Source organism: Teleopsis dalmanni, chromosome 2 (genome assembly GCF_002237135.1).
Source record: "Teleopsis dalmanni isolate 2A chromosome 2, ASM223713v2, whole genome shotgun sequence".
In the NCBI taxonomy this organism is placed as follows: Eukaryota; Metazoa; Arthropoda; class Insecta; order Diptera; family Diopsidae; genus Teleopsis; species Teleopsis dalmanni.
In genome coordinates this window covers 84,533,453-84,556,076 of record NC_051847.1, presented here as the reverse complement: position 1 = coordinate 84,556,076, position 22,624 = coordinate 84,533,453, and the positions used below count along the sequence as shown (strand labels likewise).

The following is a 22,624-nucleotide window of genomic DNA, read 5'->3' as shown; positions in this document are numbered from 1 at the left end:
TGCAGCCAGCCAATATGACTCGTGTCGACTCCGTTTTGTGTCGGGAACGTTTGTCATATGCTTCTGACATAATAAAGAAAAACGAAACAGTAGAATGCGAGCAAAGTACGAGCAATGCGAGCAAAGTAAACACTGAAAAAAAAACACTGTAATCTGACACTGAAAAATCTGAAAATAAAAGTCAACGTTTTCAAAAATGTGCTAATTTTATTTGTATTCATATTCGTAAAATACATAATTATTTTTTTTTTTTGTTTTTGTTTTTTGTTTTTAGTATGTGTAGTTTCTTACGAGTATCTATGTGTGCCATGTATCTATCTGGCCATATATTTACAGTTTTGTTAATGGAACTAATGGAATTGCTTAATTATATTTTGTTAACGTTTAGGTTTTACACTAAAATTTATATTTAAAATTATTTTTATATTTTGTTTTTAATTAATTTAATTTATTTTTATGTTTATGTTTATAATTTATTATAAATAATATTAAATGTACATGTATGTATGTGTTTATGTATTTATCTTAAAATTAATGTGCTTAAATTAAGTCGTTTGAAACAAAATTGCAACTTTTTAATATGTAAATTGAATATTGCAACAGCATAAATATCTTTAAGATACTTTTATACATTTATAATATAAATATATATATTATATTCATATGTGTGTACGTATGTATATTTAATCTTCGGTTATACGTATCTATAGTAAATTGTAGCTAAATATGTATGTTTATCTCGAATCGTATTTAATAATTGGAATCAACTTGAGAAGATCATACAAATTTGTGTTAAAATTTAAATAAACAAATTAAAATAAACACAATAATAAGAAATAAGAAATAAAATTGTATAAAAGAAACTTATTAAATGTGCAAAACAATTCAAATAACAAACTAAACAGAAGGAGAAATATTGAGTTGTCAAAACTTTGGAAATACTTTGAACTGTCGAATATTTCAAGTAGTATTCATCAAATAAGTACGAGGGTCGCGTAATAAGCAAAGTAAGCGGCACATATCTCAACAAAATTAAGTCAGCTGACCTAAATACGTATTAAGAAAACAAACTTTAGTAAGAATTAAGTCAACAAAGTTAATGATTTAAGCATAACTCAAGACAATATTAGGACTTAAGTTACGACTGTAGAATCAGCACAAAATATTCCAAGTATAGCTATTCATGTTCACTGTTGTCCAGGCATTGCTAAAGGCGATGCTCTCAGTGCATGGATTTATAACCACTAAGGTGGTTATGGGCCCATAAGGGTGACGGCACTTCAATTGGATGTCTGGAAGCCAGGACAAATGAAAAATTGATTGAATTATTTGAAAATTACGAAGTTCCAACACATCGAATATACTCGACTCTAAGATTTGAATTAAAGGCATTGAATTATACAGAAATTAAGCTGATCATCCAAGTGAGCTGCTTTGCTCCACCTTATAGGTCAGGCAACTATAAGGTTAAGTTTTAGATAAAGGCATAAAATAAGTAATACCCGAACAACACATTGTGTTTGAACATTTGCGATAAATAAATTATATTCCCATTTTATTGGCAAACTATTCATATATAAATGAAATCTAAATCATTGGATCTTTAATGCATTTAAAGATTCAAGAAATAGTGTTAAGTATGCTTCATATTAATTCACAATTTTCTTTCATTTATTATAAATAAATTTCTTGACATGGTAATATCGTAAATTTTACTTTTCAGTTTTTGCCTAAATCAGGGTTAGTATGAAAACATTCTCTTTAGCTCTAGCGAAAAAGACGCTTTAAACGGTAGTTGGAAAAGCATTGGATTTACTGGAGTACCATGTTTCCGGTGAAGTGATCAAGTGAAGGCAGAAGTAATAATGCTTTATGTATGCAAGTGAAGAATGAGCGACCGTAGAAATGGCGCCTGGAGAAAAGCGCTGTATCAGTCAGATGCCCAAGAACGGGATGTCATGGGTAGTAAGCATCAACTATGGACCTATAATACTGTAATATATTATAGTAAGTCTAATATTTATTTATTTATTTATGAGTTTAAAACTAAAATTAATTTTAAAATTTATTGAAAATAAAGAACTGGACTATAATATTATGTCATTCACCCGAAAATACAATAAATACAAAAGTAAGTTTTACTTTTTATGAAAAGAAGAGTATGATATTTTTGGCACTTTGGGACTCTTAATATGGTAAATATTAACCAAAAAGAGTTAATGTCATTGAAGCAAAACATTTCTATGTATATATAACAAACTTCTACGTCAAGGATTTAGACCACTTCACAAACAAAATATAGCGTACTTAGCTAAAATTATCCTTTCCAGCGTATTCGTCTACTTTATTATATATTTTCTTATATATTAAACGTGGGTTCTGCTACGTAGTTAATCACTTCACTGCTCTAAACAATTTTCAATTGTATTTTATAAACTTTAAACATTTTCTATAAGGGTAATTTTACAATGTTTAAATGGAACTTTACGTTATCATGAATTTTAAATTAAAATAAAATAAAAAAAAGAAGTCAAACCTAATTTTAAATAACGAAAGTGTATAAAGCAAAATCTTATGACGCCACCCTCGTAAGTTTGTTGTTCATAGTTATATTGAAAATGTAGTTACATTGCTAAGAGATTATACTGTATCTTTTATTTGTATTCGTATTATTAATATTGTATAATGAGTTATTTGTCTAGCTTAAATCTTTGAAAAGATTTAATATTTTTTTACGAGTATTTATGAAAGTTATAGGTTCGTATTCGATGTTTGAAGAATGTGAGGCAAATGCTTTAATGACAAGTGTATTCAACTACATTTAACTGAAGTACAAAATAGTCGATTTCTATTTAGATAGATTTAGACAGAGTTTCAATACAAAGCTTGATGTGTGTTTAAGTTTGGCTTTCAATGATTTTTAATGTGAAATAACGTTTTTTCTTGGACTTCAGTTATACAATTTCAATAAATGCAGTCAATTGGCATTCACTGAATTATGTATAATTATTTAAAATATTTTTTTCTTTTTGTTTTTTGGTATAGGCATAAAGTTTTTATATATTATTAATTTGTTGAAATCATTTTGTAATATTTTTTTTATATTTTTTGCTTCGTGATATTTACAATGTTTGCATGTTAAGTAACTGTTATCATTAAAAACTACAATATTATATATTTTACTTATACATTACACACAATACAACTGATTTACTAAGCTATAATTTGTGATTTTTAATAGTCTTTTTTTTAAATAATTACATACAATGCAATACAATGCAATACAATGCTATACAATATACAAACACAAACAAAACAATTTAATATTTTTTCATAAAAATTTAATAATATTTCGTAATTGTATCTTTAACGAGTGTTCGTGACAAACTTAGCATAAAAATCGCGTGAATACACAAATCGAACACTGCGCAAGTTCGAGTTTCAGCATTGCTACTGCCTTTTCTCTAAAATTTTATTTATTTTTTTTAATAAAAATTAATTTTTTTTTTATTGCATTTTTTCAGACAATAATTTGCAATCTATACACATTGAATTTAAAAAAAAATTAATATTTTTTTAATTTAATTTAATTTACTCATAATATACATAAGTTTACTGTACTATACTTGTACATAGTTTAAAGGGCACTAACATTTAAATAAATTTATAAAACAGCCTCCTTAAAGAAACTTTAATTTTCATATTAACTTATAATCATATACATTATATATTATTTAATATATTTATGCTTAGACATAAGCGGAACAATATCAAACTGTCTCTAATTGATTAAGATCCTATTTCCTTGCAAGAGCGCACAAGACACTACGATGGAGCGTGAATTTTACTATTTAAAATAAACAATTTTCTGGAAATAAATCCAAGAGATTCGGTTCCAATAACTCGCAAGACGATATAAGACGAGTGATTACAAAAATTCAAAACATTAAATTCAATTAGTACATTTTTAGTACTTGGCAAGTTATAGATGTTCAAAAAGTTGTCTATATAAAGGATATATTAATCAAGAAACTAATAATGCTTCGAAAATGTTTAATCCAAATAGCTTAGGTCAGGATCATAGTTGTCTATATAAACGATATATTAATCAAGAAACTAATAATGCTTCGTAAATATTTAATCCAAATAGCTTAGGTCAGGATCATAGTTGTCTATATAAAGGATATATTAATCAAGAAACTAATAATATTTCGTAAATATTTAATCCAAATAGCTTAGGTTAGGATCATAGTTGTCTATATAAAAGAAATATTTAAACAACAAACCTATAATATTTCATAAATGTTTCATAAATAGTTTAGATCAAGATCATAGTTATCTATATAAAACAAAAATATTTAATCACGAAACCTATATAATTTCGTGAATGTTTCATCCAAATAGCTTAGGTCAGGATCATAGCCAAGAATATACGTGGTGGTAGACTCACAATAATAAAGCGTAAAAATTTAAAAGAATTAATTTTAATACATGTACTTATGTAGAGTGTTTTATATACACCTCAATTATATTCCGATTCTTCCGTTGAAATTCGATAATTTCTGTTTATTGAAATGGGCCATATAGAGAACGGAACCTACATTGTAAGTACTAATTAAGTTACAGAGTGTCAAAGAGAAGTCTTCTCGAAGAAAAAAATAATTGATAAAAAAACCGTTAACAACTCAAAAATGTTTGGTCTAAACAGGTTACAAAGCGGACTTAAAAAGTGAAATATTTTAGAAGACTTATTACAAAGAATAGAGCCATTAATTCTAATTGGAATAAATTAACTTATACAGTGTGTTTCTTATCAACCACAAGAAAATACCAAAAATAATTTTTGATCTTCGTATGTGCCAAAGGGAGAAGGAAGCTCCATTATCAATACTAACCAAGTTACATAGATAGTTACATAGTACATACATAGTTACATTACAAAAAAAAAATGTGGATCAAAACGCTAAATATCTCAAAAATATTCCATACAAATAGCTCGCGTCAGACTTGTAGACCTAAATGTACTTCCAGGGGGGCTTATAGTTCAAAGCAAGTTATCTCCTAAAGCACTTTTACATAAAGTGTTGGCCAGTTCATCTGGGTCAATTAAAGTATCCCAGCGTAACGAAATTATAGCAAGTGCATTCAGTTCAACTAACATCTCCATGGAAGCTAATGAACTGTCGGAACTAACAATTGTAAATGATAGAGCGGCCAAAACGATAAGGAGAAACTTGATTGGCAGATAAAAAATTTCATCAATTTCAAAATCATAGAGAGTTTATAGCATGTTGATTTAATTTGGTCCTTTAAATCCCTGGCTTCGTACTAATTTAAGATTGCAATGAAATTTTAAGTCTATTAAATATTCTTTCATAAGATACCTAATCTGTACGAAATGAACTATTTTTTATAGTAAGAGTTTTGAAACTAGAAAGTTTTTTTGATCTATTGAGTCTTTTGCAGATTATTGCAGTCTACATGGCAACCGTAGCGTACTTACACAGTTTACATGGCTTGTGTAGCAAATTCGCGCATTTGCTGTTCGCTAATTGAGTTAACATACCATAGTGTAAACACTTGCAGTTTTGAAGTGCAAGCACAGTATTTGCCATTAGTATTGTGTTTCATAAGTACTTAAATAGTAATACATTTTTAATATTTTTGCTCGTATATAATACTATCAAATAACTCAAACTAAATACTACCCACAGATTAATTTCTTAATACCAAATAGTAAAAATAATAATCCTACATACTTAGGCAACTTGAATATTTGAGAGGGCGTTCGTCTTGCAAGCAAGCAATCAACTTCTTGAGGAAATATTTAAGAACATAAATACACTGACCCATTAATCTTAATCTTAATCCTTTTATATGCGATTCCAATTCAGGAAGTGGGAATTAATTTATATTTCTTGCTCTAGGGCACATTAATAAAGCTTAAAACTATATAACAGAGGTTAAATAAACTACAGATAAATACCAAACATTTCGTTAAAGCCTTTTACTGGTTTTTCATTTAATTAAAAAAAACATTATAATAATTTTAAGTATAGTTATGTAGACACTGATATCTATATCTATATACTGCAGTATGAGATTATTCTATATATATATACAGCTTTTGTATTTTTATTGAGCTTCACATTACTTTCTAGTATTTTTTAATTTATTTATTATTTCATAATTTTATTAATTTTTTTTCACTTTAGCTTAAAAAATAAATAAAGTTTCTTTCACCGAACTCACCTCATCAGACGGAGGAGTTTGTTGTTGCAACTGCAAGGTTTGTGTCTTTGTTGTTGTGATTATTGTTGTTGGTCTCCTTTTGGGTTAATTGCACTACGTCAGCCGTAACACTGATTTTAGGCGTGGTCGTAGCTTCAATTGTCTTCGTCGCTTTCTCCTCTACACTCTTTGTAGGCGATTCGCATTTTATAGTTAAATCGACTGTCTCGTAGCCACTCACTTCACTTAAGACATGCTTTGGCTTAACGGCGTTTACACTGGCTGTATTTACCGCATATGCTGTATTTACCGCTGCTGTAGATTCTTCTATGGCGGCTGCTTTCGCTGCTGAAGCTTCCGCGGCGGCTGCTCTGATATTTAAATTAGCGGCCACTTGATCGATTGTAGTTGGTTTCTTAGTGGGCCGCAAGCTCGAAACCGTAGAGATTTGCGTGGTTGAGCACGCGCTTTTAGTTGGCATAGTTAATGTTGTATTGTTAAGCGGTAACTTTATTTTATCTTCCATACTTGGGGAGCTTAACGCACTTTTGTGCTGATTTGGTGAAGTAGCGGTTGTTGTAGTTGTAGCAGATACCACAGTATCTGCTGCTGTTGTTTGTGTATTAGTTAAAGTTGCTGCTATCGTCGAGACGATAGTGGGTTGATTGCGAAAAGCTAGCGCTGAGGGATTTGGTATATTCCGCACAGAGGCATTTTGCTGTCGTACCACGTATGGTTGTTGTAGTTTTGGTTTGTCATAGAATTGCGTTTTAATTGCAAGTCTTTCCCGGGTTGTGGCAGATTCTGACAGCAACTGCAGATTTTGTAGATCTTCATTCCGTTCATCCATGCTGTTGGACTTTGTTGCAATATTGTTGTTGGCAGAAATATTTTGTTTGATTTTATTCAATGCTGCTTCGAGACTATTGCCTATGTTGTTTTGCACCACTGGTTCAGTCGTTTTGGTCTCGTTTATTTTACCAGCTGACAGGTCAAGTATCTCGACTCCATTATCTTTAGCAGTTGGCCGAAAGTCTCTGAGGCTACTTGTTTTTTTGGATTCAATGCAACCGTTAGTTTTTTTAATCTCATTCGGTTTGTCTATTTCAGCTGTTTTAGTCGGTAACATCAATGGTATAGTATTGTGTAAGTTAACTAAAACTGGAGGCGAGGGATTATAGGAATTATTTATTATGGGTTTAGGTACGTTTAAAGGCGGTGATGGTATTACTGTTGGCGATGTTTTTGCAAGCTTTTGTTGTGCTATCTTCTCTTTTTTAGGATGAGAACCACCAATAGGTGGTTTAGTGAGTCTGTTACCAACCGGAGGACTTAATGGTGTTGGGAGTGGTAACAAATCAACTGTATTGTGACTTGTTGATATACGCACAATTTCTACGGCAGGTTTGCCTTGTCCATGATTTGGAAATGACATCATTGAAGATGGCTGGGTAGTGGTAGTTTTCGATCGTGGTGTTATCGTTACAGCACTTGTACTGCACGGCGCATTGTATATTTTACTGTTGTTCTTAGAGATGTTAATGGGTGTGTGTGTCATTTGTGATGAGTGTCTTTTGGCGCCTTGCCCATATGCAATTGTCATTTGGGAATAAAAAGGCAATTCCGTTGCCTTTGCTGGCAAAGTGGTTACTTTTTCATGATTGCGAGCAAATTGGTTTTGATACTTTACATTTGTAGAGTAGGGGCCATAAGCAGACTTACGCATCAAGCGATCCTGTTCAAGTTTATGCAGTTTGCTAATCGATCCGGAATTAGACTCATCGAGTGAGATTGAGCGTTTTAATTGCATACCAGCTTGCTTATTGGCAGAACTGGCTATTGAGGTAGGGGTTGAAAAGTATTTTTGTGCATTTGGTAGTGGACGTGGCGGATTAGGAACTGCAAATTGTTGTTTTGGTTGCTGCTGTTGTTGAGGTTTCTGATTTATGCCCTTCTTATCAAAGTTTAGTGTATGTAATTTTTGTGCCTTTGGTAGTGTGGCTTGTCCTGGTAAAATTGTTTTCGGATTTGACAAAGCGGGTTTTACTAAAACTGTTTCCTCTTTTGTGGATGAAACGAATGTTGGTTGCTTAATCGATTCAGTTGGGTTTTTAAGAAACGTAGTAGTTTTTGCTTTCAGCGGCCCCAATGTCATTGCGCTGGGCTTGAAGAGGCTGGGTGGTAAGGGTGGCGACGAAGGAATATTAGTTTCTATTATATTTGCAATTGGTTTTGGTAGCAAATTGGTTTCTTTTGCGCCGTTAACCGTGTTATTATTACCGATTACGTCTTTATCTCCAGGTACAGTTTTCTGCTCAGTATTCGTTTTTGTCTTTATGAGATTATTTATGCTCTGAGATTCTTCACAAAGTGCTTTATTTAAGGCTAACATTGAAGAAAACGAATTGGCGGCTCTATTATTATTGCTTTCGCTATGCTTTATTTTATGTACTGGAAACCTTTCAGACTCAGTAGCTGGAGTTTTGAATATATCTGAATCTGCTATCTTCTTACTTTCAGTTTTATGTGCTTTATGATTGGAATGTGCTGCAGTGATTTTGACCTTCATTTTCAGGCTTTCATCTGCAGGTTGCGAAGATATTTCAGCATGAAGTTTTCTTCTTTTGCTCTCTTTGACATCCTTAGAATCTTTTGAATGCTTCTTTTTACGTTTCTTATGCGAAGATGAAGTGAAATCTGCAGAAGTTGCATAATTGAAATTACTGTTCGAGGATGAAGTGGTTGACGAACTTGACGACATTGGTGAGGCATTTGGACTATATTTAAACTTTTCTGTCTGCTCGGCTGTTTCATTTGCAGTCTGCACATCGATTGGCTTTAAACCGATATTTTTGGCATATGTTTCCAAGTCGACCTTATCAGCGATGGGCCGACTATCATCGAACGAGTGCTTGCGATGCTTTACTTTTTTAGTTTCGATAGCTTCGAAACGTGCATCAGCGGATTTTGGTTTTGGAATTGTCAGTTTGGTCTTCAAACTACTCATATCAATTTTCAGTTTTGGTACGTTATGCGATTTTTTTGGTGATTCAGCCTTAATAATTGGTTTTGGGGGCGGGTTCTTTTTACACGCATTTTTCAATTGCGCCAGGGTCTCGTCGTCCTCACTAAGTATGGAGGGTGCGAGTTGCGAATGTGGTATAGTAACCACAATATCACACTTTGTTGCTGATGGATCTGTTTTTGCAGTATTCGTGTCTCTACTGTGTAAGTTTTGAGAGTATTTTCTTGCATTACCCGCTGAATTTGCAGTCGGCGCCACTGTAGTTGTCGTTGAATAATCACTGAAGCGCATATCATTACTGCGCAGGCTTTTGAAATCATGAGTTATGTCCAGTGATGCACTTCCAAAACTAGAACGCTTTGAAGACGCTTTCTTGTGTGCATTTGATTTCTTTGCAACTTTCATGGAGTTTTTGGACTCTTTATTCTTCATTAATTTGGTTTTGCCTGTAGATTTTTTATGTGTTAATTCCAAATTTGTCTTGTCAGTCAGTTCAGTCATCGGTTTCACAAAATGTGATTTTATGTTGGCCGTCTCTACAGGTTTTTGACTACCACACTGAGTTTCTATTGTTAAACATTTTGACTTCTCATTACTGTATAGAAGAATTCTGTAGAGAAATTGCATTGGTGCCTCCTGTAAAGTTTATTTTGAAAATAAAGGAAATATTCGATTTAGAATAGGATTCATATTATAGTTATTATTGAAACTTAAGTTTGATTTCATAAATATATCGATAAAAGTTTATAATACCGATGATTATCATATAAAATAATTGAACAAAAACCAAAGAAAATATTAAAATCAAATGGATTGATAAGGATTATAAAAGGTTTTATAAAAAAACGAACAAACTGAAATAAATGGTTATTATAAAATTGATTTATTGATATAGAATTGATATAAAGAACACATAAGAGAGCCCTTGTAAGTAATCTACTGCATATTGCTGTAAAAAAAATGTATATACCCATTTTCTCTATATTCTTAAACTACATACAGTAGACATTCGATTTAAGGAGTACTCAATATGTTGGGTGATCAATTGAATAAACCACAAAATTCTGTTATTGAGGTCTACTGTATTACACTCTCGTTCTCCTACAGCCCTTATTTTCACTATTTTATTAAATTTTTTTTTAACCCAATAAATCTTTATTTACTAAAACACGATACAGAAAAATATATTCAAAATATAGATTAACTATATTATTTTCTCTCTTTTAATTAATATTATTTTGATGGTACACTTTTTTATTTATCATTTTCACTGTTCGTTTCATATATATATTTTTTTTAACTAAAATTTAAATTTTTAGATTTATTTTAAGGTTTTTATACGGTTGTTCTTTTTAAATATGTTCTTGTTTAAAAAATCGTTATTATATTTTTTTTTATAACAATGAGTTTTTATGAAAAATAGATCCGGTATTTTGTATTAGAAAAACGCGGATAAAAGATTTTACACCAGTTTTTTTTTTCTAGATTATAGCACTGCACTCTGTTACTATAATCGATTTGAACTCGATTTGTTGTCCAATTACGCCAACAACTGACGGGCCCTAATATAAACCGAAACCCGCAAAAGTTGATGATACTACCTAACTCAATAAGCCCACAAAAAATGTATGTAGAATTGGATCGCTGGAATTATGCTGGAATTATGCTGGAATTATTAAATTATTATTACAATCGATAAGACCTATTTTGAAGACTACTGAATAAATTTTGCTTAATTATAAACCTTATGAACCTTGCGTAAGGGCAACAAAATAAATATTGACTGATCATAGTTTATTTTATAATTCCATAAAATTTTTACATAGTATTTAATACGATTTTAATGATCTTCAGAGCAAAATAATGAAGGCTGTCAATGATAAATTCGGCTTTTTTACAATCTTAGATATTTATTTTCTACCTATCAACGATAGGTCGATAGGAATCGCCAATTGATAAGGTTTTTTAATAGATCAAAATAGGCGACTTATACATTTATCCAGCTAGTTCGTTTTGTTGACAAAATAAACTGAAATACCTAAATTTACTTAATTAACATTAGATGGAGCGACTTTTATTTTGAAGTCAGATATGGAGTCACGATCTTCGACGCCAAACAAAATTAAATACAATATTAAGAACAGAAGTAAGAAAAAATTGGCTGTCTAGTATTATAAAGACATAAACGCTTTATTTCTTCTTTTTTTTTCTCTTACCCTTTTCTCTCTATTTCATCTTTCTCTCTCTCATCTTTCTCTATTTTCATTGATTTTTTTTTATTTTCGTTTCTACTTTTATCTATCTCTTTCGGTTCTTTCTTTCCAACTCTCTCTTTATTTTTCCCACTCAACTATTTTTCTCTCATATTTTTTCCCTCTCTTTTCTTTCTCTCTTCCACTTTTATCTTTCTCTTTCCGTTTTCTCTCTATTTAATCTTTCTCTCTCTCATCTTTCTCTTTTTTCATTGTTTTTTTTTATTTTCGCTGCTACTATTTGTTTTTCTTTCATTTTCACATCCACGTCCTGTTTATTTTTCCATCATTCATTTTTTTGTCAATATTATTTTTAAATCTATTTATTATTTAAGTTTTTGCTGTTGTTATTGTTGTTGTGGTTTGAGTTAGTGCTATTGCGCACTTTTACTCTTTTGTGGCTGGGAGCTTATTCCTACCCACACTAAGCTTTACACTAAGCTATACTAGAATTATTATCATTTATTTATCTTTTAACTGATGACGGACCGTAGATCAGCATATTTTCCTATGCGTCATGAGGTGGACTTAAGGTTTGTTAGGGCGGGGTTGGGTTTTAAGTTTTTATTTCTTCACTAAATTATTTACTCTATATCACACTTTGACATTTCTATTTTATTACATATTAATTTAAATGTATATTTTATCTGTATATCTTCATTAGAAAATTTTTGATTTATTATACATATTTACAACTTTTAATCTCTCTAAGATGCATTATTTTTTTATTTTTTTTTTTAAAGATTATTTTGGCTTCTTAATTTCACATATTGTCATTCCTTATTTCTCATGCTTTCTTTCATATACATCTTTTTCTACTATTTTTTGGAATACTACTGATTTGTATTTCTTTAATCACTATATTTTTACCGACATTTTGTTCTCAAGGTCTTTTTTTCGTTTTGTAAATTTATAAAGTATTTTGTTTTTCATTTATTTTATTTATTTTTCTATAACGTTCATACTTTTTAAGAAACTTTACTTTTACAATTATTTGCCCACAGCTTATTTTTTCTAAAATTTTCTTTGCGTCTTTTTTTCGTTTATCTTTATCACTTTACTCTTCTGTATTAGATTTAGTTTTCATTTCTTTGTTTTGTCATTATTTAGATTTTTTCCCATTTTATGCTTTTTTCTATTATTATTTTTTATATCTCTTTATGGATTTCTCACATTTTTCTTTCCTTACGTATTTCGTTATTATATTCCCATTTCCTGTTATATATTTTCCCGTTTTATGTCATTTCTTTTATATTGTAACTTCTTATTTCTTTATTTTTCTTATCGAGTTCTCACTTCTTTGTTTTTTTTTCGAATTTCACTAATTAAAAATATTTTTTTTTAATATTTTTTTAAATCCATTTTAAGTCACTTTTTTTTTATTCGTTTATTTCTCCTATTTTCATTTCCCCTGGCCGCCACAGTGATCCAGGTATTGTCATTCAACAATATATTGAGAGCATGGCTTTGTATCTATGATATGGTTACGAGACTGTGACAGTGACAAAGCTCCACACACAGTTTTAAAAAATATGTACATTTTTATTTTGTTTATTCCTGCTTTTCTCTTTTGTGTTCTCACTTTAACTCTTTTCTTTACTTTTGTGATTTTCTAACAATTGTGAAATCCTTAATATAAATTTTTTTTAAAAACTGTTTTATTTCCCTAAAGTTATGATTCCGTGATTTTTATATATATCATATATAATATTTTTTTAAAAACTATTGTAAATAACTGTCATTAGTAAGAACAAAAATTGGACTTACCCTCTTCCATTTGTAGCAGTACGCCACATCCATTAAAGTAAAATCATTGGGAAGAATTTCTCCTTCATAGATTATTTCCACTTGGACTTGTTTATTGTCAGGATCAATATCATATTTTGAGCACAGGAATCTCTTTAAATGAAATATTCTCAGACCAGCAGGACATTGCAGATACCTTACTGGCGGTATTTGTGCTTCATTGCACCACTTTAATTGTTGTGGATGATACTCCAAAGATAAACTATATAAGATTAAATAAAAAAAAAATAGAAGACAAAATGTTGGTTAAATTGTTTTTAATATATTTTTAGAAAATTGTATAAATATAATTCACTTCATCAATAATAATAAATTAAATCACCAATAATTTATTTTAAATTAAATCATATTAAATTAAATAATAATATTTAGTAATTGCATACCTAATTGGTTCTGTCGGTAAGAAAAAATCATCTCCCAGTTCATATTTTTCATCGGTTAAATTATCAACGGAGTTACGTTTCTCCTCTCTAAACCGTTGTATGCGCTCATACTCGTGCTGATAAAGCCCGGGCACTACTTTATATATAACGTCACGTAATATATCATCCGACCTAAAATAAAAATTGCACTACTGTCAAGAATTTTTCTCACAACCAAAATACTAGAGACACCTACTTTAAGTTATTCAAACTAATCTGCTTGCTAATGACAGGAGTGCACTGTGGGCAATAAATATTCTTACTGCTCAGATACTGCACAATGCAACTTCGGCAATCTGAAAAGAGGAATATCAGGTTACAGCAAAGATGTTTGCTTTCCTACTCGTATGCAAAATTTAAGATTTGGCACCGAATTCTATTAAGTGCATGAGTCTGCACATGGCACTACTTACATGTGTGTAGACATGTATCGATGGAAGTGGGATTCACCATGTATCCATTGCAGAGATAGCATAAAAAGACTTGATTTATTTCGCGCACTTGAAGTCGCTCCTTTGTAGTTTTCATTGTGTCACGGTTTATTGTGGTTCCTTTAATAAACTCTTTGTCTGTCTCTGATAATATTTGCATTTTATGCAAATGTTATAATTGTACAATTATCTGTTGAAGCCTCCAGTAGATTCTACAAAAAATAAATTAAAATTATTCTTCATGTGTTCCTATACAATTAGAGACATAATTTTATATCAAAAAATGTTTATCAAACTGTTAAGTAATTTATTATTGATAGTTTTTTAATTAGTGTTATTAATAAAGTATTGAAATTTAACAATTAAAAATAAAAATATAATTAATTAATTCAATTATTCTACAGCTGGTTTATGATTTCACTCTAAGTGATTTCACTCAGCAAGTGTATTTGTTAATAAAACTTTCACAGCAAAGTAACAAATCGCCAAGAAAATGTGCGAACATAAAAATCAAGTACGGCTTTGGGTCAGTTGGTTAAGGAGCGCTGACTCTGTGCTTCATATTTGGCAGGGTACGAGTTCGATTCTTGGTACTTGCAGTCTCAAAAAATTATTTACGAATAATTAAATACAAGAATTATTTCCAAGACCACTGATGATGGGTATTTGGCAATACTCGAAAGCCAACAATTAAATTAATTAAAATAATATAAATATAATTTTTGTTGTTGTTGCTCGCTACAGTTCGAAACTTCTCTATTATTAATAAAGATTATAAAAATAATTCAGAGTTGAACATTTTTTATTAATTCTAATTCCTAATTTTGGTACCTTTATATACTTTATTCATTATCAAAGTTTAAAAATATTAAAAATCATAATTGACAACGTCGAAACATACAGATGTTAATTGAGAAATATACTTTTTTCTTCTTCGTCTTCTTTTTAGCCGTGTTACAGCCAAAGAGTCTTCAGAGAAATAGATCACTTGATTCCAAAACCAATTAATCTACAATATGAAGCCACTCATCATAAATGATGAATTGTCGGCCACAACTTTAATCGGACAATAAGTAATCACAAACTAAGTAACACAGTTATAAAAAAAAGCTATCAAGGCTTTAACATAGTTTTTTCAAATTTTTCTCAGGAGTATATTCCCATCCATTAGTAAACTCTAAACTTCACATCCACACTTCCTTGACCGTCGCGTATGCCAGGGAAATTTTAAACTAACCTTTCTTACCATATTGGTATTCTGTACACATTTCTGCTCCTTGATACACACTTTTTAAAAAAATCTATAACTAAAATACGTTCCATTTCACTAATTCATTATATAATTTACGATTTATGATTTGGCAAACATTTTTATATTAAATTTAACATTTTTAATTTCAAAATTTTCGATAATCTCTTGTTTTCCTTCTTGGTTGGCCATTACAGATGTGGGTCGTCTTTGACCATGTCCAGCAGCTTCCCCTAGACAGCTCGATCAGTGGTTTCTTCTCGCCAGTTGGTAGTATCAAATGCCTATCCCTACTCATAGATATTCGTTTGACCTACAAGTCAAACAAAAGAAATTAAGTCACTACCTTGAAGCTCCATCACGCTATTCAATTAAGCAATTTTAGGTACTTATATGCAACGAATGAATTCCGAATAGAGTGAATGATTGCGCCAAAAAGCAAATGTGAGTGTGAGTGTAAAACATTAAAAAATGATGACACACACTAATATACAATATTAATACTAATATTAAAAAGAATAAGCTGAGAAAATGAATGGACAAGGGAGAGTAAACATTTGCATCAAAGCAAACGAGCAACATAAAGTTATTTATGTTATGTTAATTAAAGGTTCTCCATATTGTTCTCCTGACTTTATAGCACTATTTTAGTGCTATCAAGTTTTATGTCAAATAAAACAGACTTCCAAATATATCATATGCTTCCTTTAAAGTATACCATTATACATTATGGATTTTTTGACAACCTGTTAAATTTGTAAGAGTTGTTAATTTTGTAATACGAAAATTTCACATCGAACTTTTCTCAGTTAAAAGAGTTAAAAGTTATAAGATATACCGCTAACTTATTAACCCCAACTTCTTCTAATCTACTTAACCTATGAGCAGCTACAGCACAGGGTTGCCAAAACTATGAACTTTTAATTGTCAATGATTTTTAGAAATTCCAGTCATTTGTTAAAAAATATTCCGTTTATTATTTTTTAAGTTTTTGTTTAAAACTAATTTTTAATATTTCTAATAAAATGGAAAAACTAATTCCACACACTGAAGTTTTATAAATATGTGGACTTGTCATGGATCCTAACAAACCATTACATAGCATTTCAAGTCTTGTCAACCAAAGTAATGCATATTTAACAATGTCTTTTTCTAGTGTGCTTACAAAAGATTAGACCTATAGTAACTATATTTTTCACACTTATAAATCTCTGATTTAAATAAAACTGTGGTAAAACTTTCATGCTAATTAAATCAGCAAATCTTTCTTAGTTAAGCTTTCACATATTACGTTGACACTTCACAGCCAAAGTTAATTGCACAAGTGTTTACATTACAGCAACTCAATTATCGAGTAACGAAACAAAAACAAGGAGAAATGGCAAATATCACTAAATAAATTAATTTTTAATAAGTGTAATAGAAATAAGTAATAATAAATTTATAAAAACTAATATTTAAAACATTTAATTTAATATTGAGCGGAATTGCACATTTTTTAATATTTCTTATTTGTTGTTTTTTTTTTTGTGTTGTTTAACTCAGGGACAATTTATTTCCATCACGTAGTACCTTCCCTATTCAGCAGATCACAACTTACACGACTTTAAAAGAATGGAATCCTAAGATCAGCACTAAATAATATCGCAGTGCTAATGTACTTAGGAACACTCTTTTATGTGAATAGGTAAAGAATTCGCAGATTCATTTTCACACAACATGAGTGTCTACTGACTCAGAGCCATTATTATTTTTAGAAGAAACAAAAGTAAAGGAATACCTGAATAAAGTCTCTTAACTTAACCTAAACATCAAATCAAGGCAACTGACAAACCTCAATTCAATAACATATAGAATCTATTGTGCAACACCTAGATAGAGTTTCCTTATTTACTCTGATCGTCAAATCAATGTTACTGACAAACCTCATCATGTCTCTTGGTTCTAGAGCTCAAATCTCATTGGACTAAATTATATATAAAATATATTGGTTAAAGTTTTCTTACTTAACCTTGATATTGAATCATGGCTACTGACAAACATATAATGTTCTTAGTTCTAGATTCCAAACCTCGATTTAATAAAAGTACTAGAAAAGTACGAACAACGGTACTGGACTTATTCCCTGGTAATCGTTGGGCACAAACAGTTAAGACAGGTGGAAGTTTTATTTTGCATGTCGCAAAATCCAGTGTCGGTATGATTTAGCTTTATTTTCGAAAGCTGATATTTAACAAGAGCATAAGCAGTTAAAAATCCAGTGATAAATATGAGCTAAGATTTAATTCAGAGCTATAGTTTTTACTATAGCCAGCCATATAGAATATTTAAAATAAGTTGAAAATTTTCCTTCTAACAGAGACAATTCCTAACAATTTCCAAATTTTAGAAGTCAAAAAGCAAACATATGGTTTAAATATTGAACTTTAAAGTTTATCTGTGATTACCACCCTGATAATAGATTAAAGTTATCAACATTTCTGAATGCAACCTTGGCTAAACTTCGCATAAAACTAAGTATTTATTAAGTAATCAAAATTTTCTGAATACAAACTTAAGCCAATTTTGTATAGAACTAAACATAAATGAAAGTAATTAAAGTTTCTGAATGCAAACCGTATTAAATTTCGTATAAAACTAATCACAAATTAAAGTAATCAAAGATTATGAATGCAACACTGATTAAATTTTATATAAAAGTAATCATACTCGTAAATGAAAGTTATGAGATCCACACGATATCTTACATGGGTATATAATAGCTAAATTTAACACTTTGAGTGGCAAGTTGGTTATCAAAAGTAAAAAAATTTATCGGGACTAACTAACCATCTGCTACGTTCACTGTAACCATGAGGGTAACCCGGAAAAAATCTTTTGTTTATCAGACTGGTTATATAATTTTCAAGTACTTTAGTGAAAAGCAAAATGATGAGGAAGAAATTTTGAAAAGCAATTGAATTTAAGGGTTGCCACAACGTCCGTTCGATTATATACAATTTTGGAATAAGAAACTATATCTCGAAAACCTCACAAGATAGCGCAAAATGATTAAGTAATTTGAGTTAATTACAAATTACTTAATAATTTTAATTCGAGTTAATTACAAATTACTTAATAATTTTGCGCTATTTTGTGAGATTTTCGAGATATGGAATTTTTTCCAAAACTGTTTTCAAATCCTGTACATTTTCACTTATCACCATTCCAATCACCAATCTGATTCGAAAAAAAAATATTTTCTCTATCACACTGAGTACCACCCTGGTACTTGGTCCATATCGTTCCCATTGAATTCAATAAAATCTATTAAACTTGTTTTAATCAATTAGTGATCCATATATGGTACTGGTACCTTAAAAATGTTTCCATATGTTAAAATTAAACAAACCAATAGATTTGACGAGACCCATAGTATCCATACATTATAATTGCCGTCGGAATTTAAAGAGCTAACCGTTATATGTAGACAAATAACGGTAATGTTGTATACTTAGCAATATCTTATAATTATCAACTTAATTAAGACTTTTTTATTTCATATTTTAATGACACATATTTGAAAGCATAAAGACACAAAGCATAAACCTGAGCTTCTTCAAACTCCAAGATATCTTCAACAACAACAACAACAAAAACAACAAAGTAAGTATAAGTCAAATTTAATGGGCAAGTCACGAAAATTAAACAAAATATCAAACAGAAATGAAAGCAATGAAAGCAATGAAAAAAAGACGTCAGAACAAGTTGTGCGCAAAAGGGGCGTATGGTGGGATGAGTACAACATATTGCTAGTGTAGTATGCACAGTGAAGGGTGCAAAAAGAAAAACTAAACTTTCAAACAAAAGTTTAGCAAAACCCAAAATGAAACCAACATAAAAACAAAACAAAACAAAACGAAAAACAAAAAACAACAAAAAACTATATAACAATTTTAACCAAAAAAAGAAATGCTGACAAACACGTCTTTCGTCTCTTGCAACATAAAATGCTCGTTACAGCGCGCTGTAGTCTAGTAAAGCATCCATCCATGAACTTATACAATTTCTCAACCGCCAACTGCACGACACCCAGCGCCCTGCGCTTTACTCCATGCGCTGCTGCCAACACCAACAACACCAACAACAATAACGAACAGCCTCAAGTACTTGTAACATCGCTACGTACTTATATATGTAATTGTCTGTATATATTCTTCGTTCGTACTTACATAGGCATCAGTACTAACAGGCAAGAAGCACTCAACGTACTTGAAACCGAATCTTGAATTCGCAGAGTTTTGTTTGGGCACATACAGCGCACAACAGATTGTGGGGCAAAGAAGAAAAGCACATAGAAAAGAAAAATGTGGCAAGCAAAATTAAAAAACAAAAATTGCACACACAAATCTGATATAAAACAAAATCTAAAATAGAAAAATAAAAAAAAAGAATAAAAAAAAATTATTTGCTGTAATTTTCTATTTGTGCTACAGAAACCGGCACAGCAGACAGCCAAGTGAGCTTTCGTGCTTATACCACAAATACAAAACAACACACGAGAAGGGAACTCTGAATGCTAACTTGGCTGATTTTTGCACTTAACATAAAAACGTAGCCGTCGGCATACAACAAAATCATTTGTGATGTATTCTAATCTATTAAAATGTCAATTACGCACATACACACTCACACACACACGCACACAAGACAATGATTTATTATTACAAATAAACGTGCTTAGATATTTGTATGTTTATATGTATATTCATATGAAAAAAATGTGTGTATACTTAATGGCACATATCGATACAAAAGTCCAAACAAATTGTTATTGTTATTGTTCTTATTTTGCTTTTTGTTTTGTTTTGCCTTTTTTTTACGTTTGCTATGTTTTTTTTAATTTATTATTTTTATTTTAATTTTTTATTTTGCTCTTAACTTATTTTTGTTTTACTTATATTTTTGTTTTACTTGTATTTTAATTTTTTGCTTATATTTTATTTCTCTTATATTTGAATTTTACTTATATTTTTGTTTTACTTATATTTTTTTTTACTTATATTTTTGTTTCCATTTTAGTGCTTTTATATTTTCTTTAATTTTTTCTGTGCTTTTATATTTTTGTTTATTTTTTTGTGCTTGTATAGTTTTTTCTTTTTTGTACTTTTTTATAAATTTGTTTTCATTTTTGTGTTTTTATATTTATGTTTTCTTTTTTTGTGCTTTTATATTTTTGTTTTTTGTTGCTATTGTATATTCGCGTTCAATGCCGCTGTTATTGTTGACTTTTTGTTTACACGCACTTTCGCAAAAAGCACATATTCATTTTCCCACACACACCTACTCACTTACAAGCCCAACAAAACACTTATCACTGGACTCTCTCACACTCTCCCATATAGCACAGGCACAGGCACAGCAAGTGTTAAACCTACTCTATTGAATTATATTTTCAATTTTAGTCGTTACAAAATCACATACCGAACATACCAACTACGTACAACGACGACAACTAGAAGCGATGAAGATAATTTCGTTACAATTCTCTGTTACATTTTCGTCCATTATTCCATTATGCAGAAGGGTGCTGCAGAGGGTGGTGGGCGCGCTGTAAAACTGTGCACTACTCTATATCAATATAATTGTGGCGAACGAACTGAACTTCTCTCTTCAAAAGTATTTTTCTTGTTGTTTGTCTACTGCTCGGCTGTTGTTGTTGCTGTAGTAGTTGTTATTGTTGCAAGCTATTTTAAATGCTATACGCACCACAAACAATTGACAATAAATGAAATATAGTAAACGATTTTAAGTTTAGCGACACGATGTCCGCCGCAGCAGCAGCCAAAATCAAACTGAAATTTGTGCCGAAAACCGATTTATTGCTGGTGCCTTATGTCGGCTTTTCTATCTGTATCTGTTGGTAGCGCGCGCAATTCACATTTTACAGATACACAATTACCCGACCCATCGCACCAATTGAGAGTGAGAAAGAGAGCATGAAAATCATTAGAGCGAGCGAAAGTATCGTTTTACTCACATTCGTATTAGAGTTGAATGCGGCGAAATGAATTCGCCACGATTTTGTACGAAAAATCGTGTACAAATTAAATTCCAATACGACAGAAACAACTGAAACGGCTGAAGCGATTGAGGAAATATTCAAATGTACACATTTTATTCGAAACACACACCAATGCAACTCTCATCACGTGTACGTGTACATGTACGTAAAGCGTATGTTTACAAATTGTTGTTACCGCATATACACAAAACACCCTCCAACACTTATCAACCAACAAATTTAAAGTAAAATTTCTCTTATTTAGAAAATACACAAAATAGAAATTTCGTACTAATTTTCGTTATTTGAAAATGTAGGAACTTTTACACTTCTACACTTTTTGTGTTTTGTATTTTTTTCGTTTTGTTTGTTTGTTTTTTGTGCAAAATACGAACATTTTCTTTTACGACGTCAAATTCCCGAAATGATTTTTATTTATTTTACGCACTACATAAGATTCCAATAACAAACCAAACCAAACCAAACCATTGCAATTTCAAACTGCCCGGTAAATTACTATACTAAATACTCACACATTATCGATTTGCATATGCCAAACAAAACATATTTGTTTTTAATATTAATTATTTTATATAATTTCAATTAACATGACAATAGTTTTACACACTTTAAGATAATTTGTTTTCTATCACTATATTAGTTACTATCTTTTTATCGATTTGTCAATTATTTAAATTATTCGATTTTTTATTTTTCAATAGAAATTTTAAAACAAATAATGTAACGCCTTCCGTAACAGAAACACACTGAACGAGCACTATCAACTGACTGACTTCGTGTTTTCACATCAAAAATCTCAATCTATCTCGCGGCTGAGCTTTTTCGTGTCACGCCACCCTGTTGGAAATGTGAGCATTTGTGCCGCAGAATGGGGAACAGAGCGAATGTTAATGTCTTGCTCGTTTGAGCTCACCGCTTGAGAAAAATTAAATTAAATCTTCAAATTTCTTCCCATACTTGTATTCAATTTTGACATAGATATACTTTTTGCCTAAATATTAAACATTCTGTTTACCTATATTCTTTGATTACTAAAATGGGGTATCAGCTTTTGACCTATACAGTACAATAGCAGAAATTTAATCATTTTACATTCCTTAAATGCATTGTAGGTTTTAGTATGATCAAGTGCTACATTCTGATT

The 22,624-nt window shown here is 30.5% G+C and overlaps 1 protein-coding gene across 2 annotated transcripts; it reads right to left on the bottom strand.

Annotated features, from left to right (window-relative positions):
• Positions 1-6,199: 6,199 nt before the first annotated feature.
• On the bottom strand, positions 6,200-22,073 carry LOC119679308 (protein suppressor 2 of zeste). 2 transcript variants are annotated; one of them, XM_038091583.1, is made up of 6 exons: positions 21,993-22,073; positions 14,150-14,379; positions 13,933-14,032; positions 13,698-13,868; positions 13,276-13,516; positions 6,200-9,892 (listed from the first exon to the last, which is right to left on the bottom strand). In XM_038091583.1, the coding sequence occupies exons 2-6, from the start codon at positions 14,325-14,327 to the stop codon at positions 6,257-6,259; spliced, it is 4,326 nt and encodes a 1,441-aa protein (XP_037947511.1). In that variant the 5' UTR covers positions 14,328-14,379; positions 21,993-22,073; the 3' UTR covers positions 6,200-6,256. The 2 variants fall into 2 exon arrangements, with proteins under 2 accessions (XP_037947511.1, XP_037947510.1); XM_038091582.1 differs by lacking the exon at positions 21,993-22,073 and adding an exon at positions 20,880-21,246.
• Between the last annotated feature and the right edge of the window lie 551 nt (positions 22,074-22,624).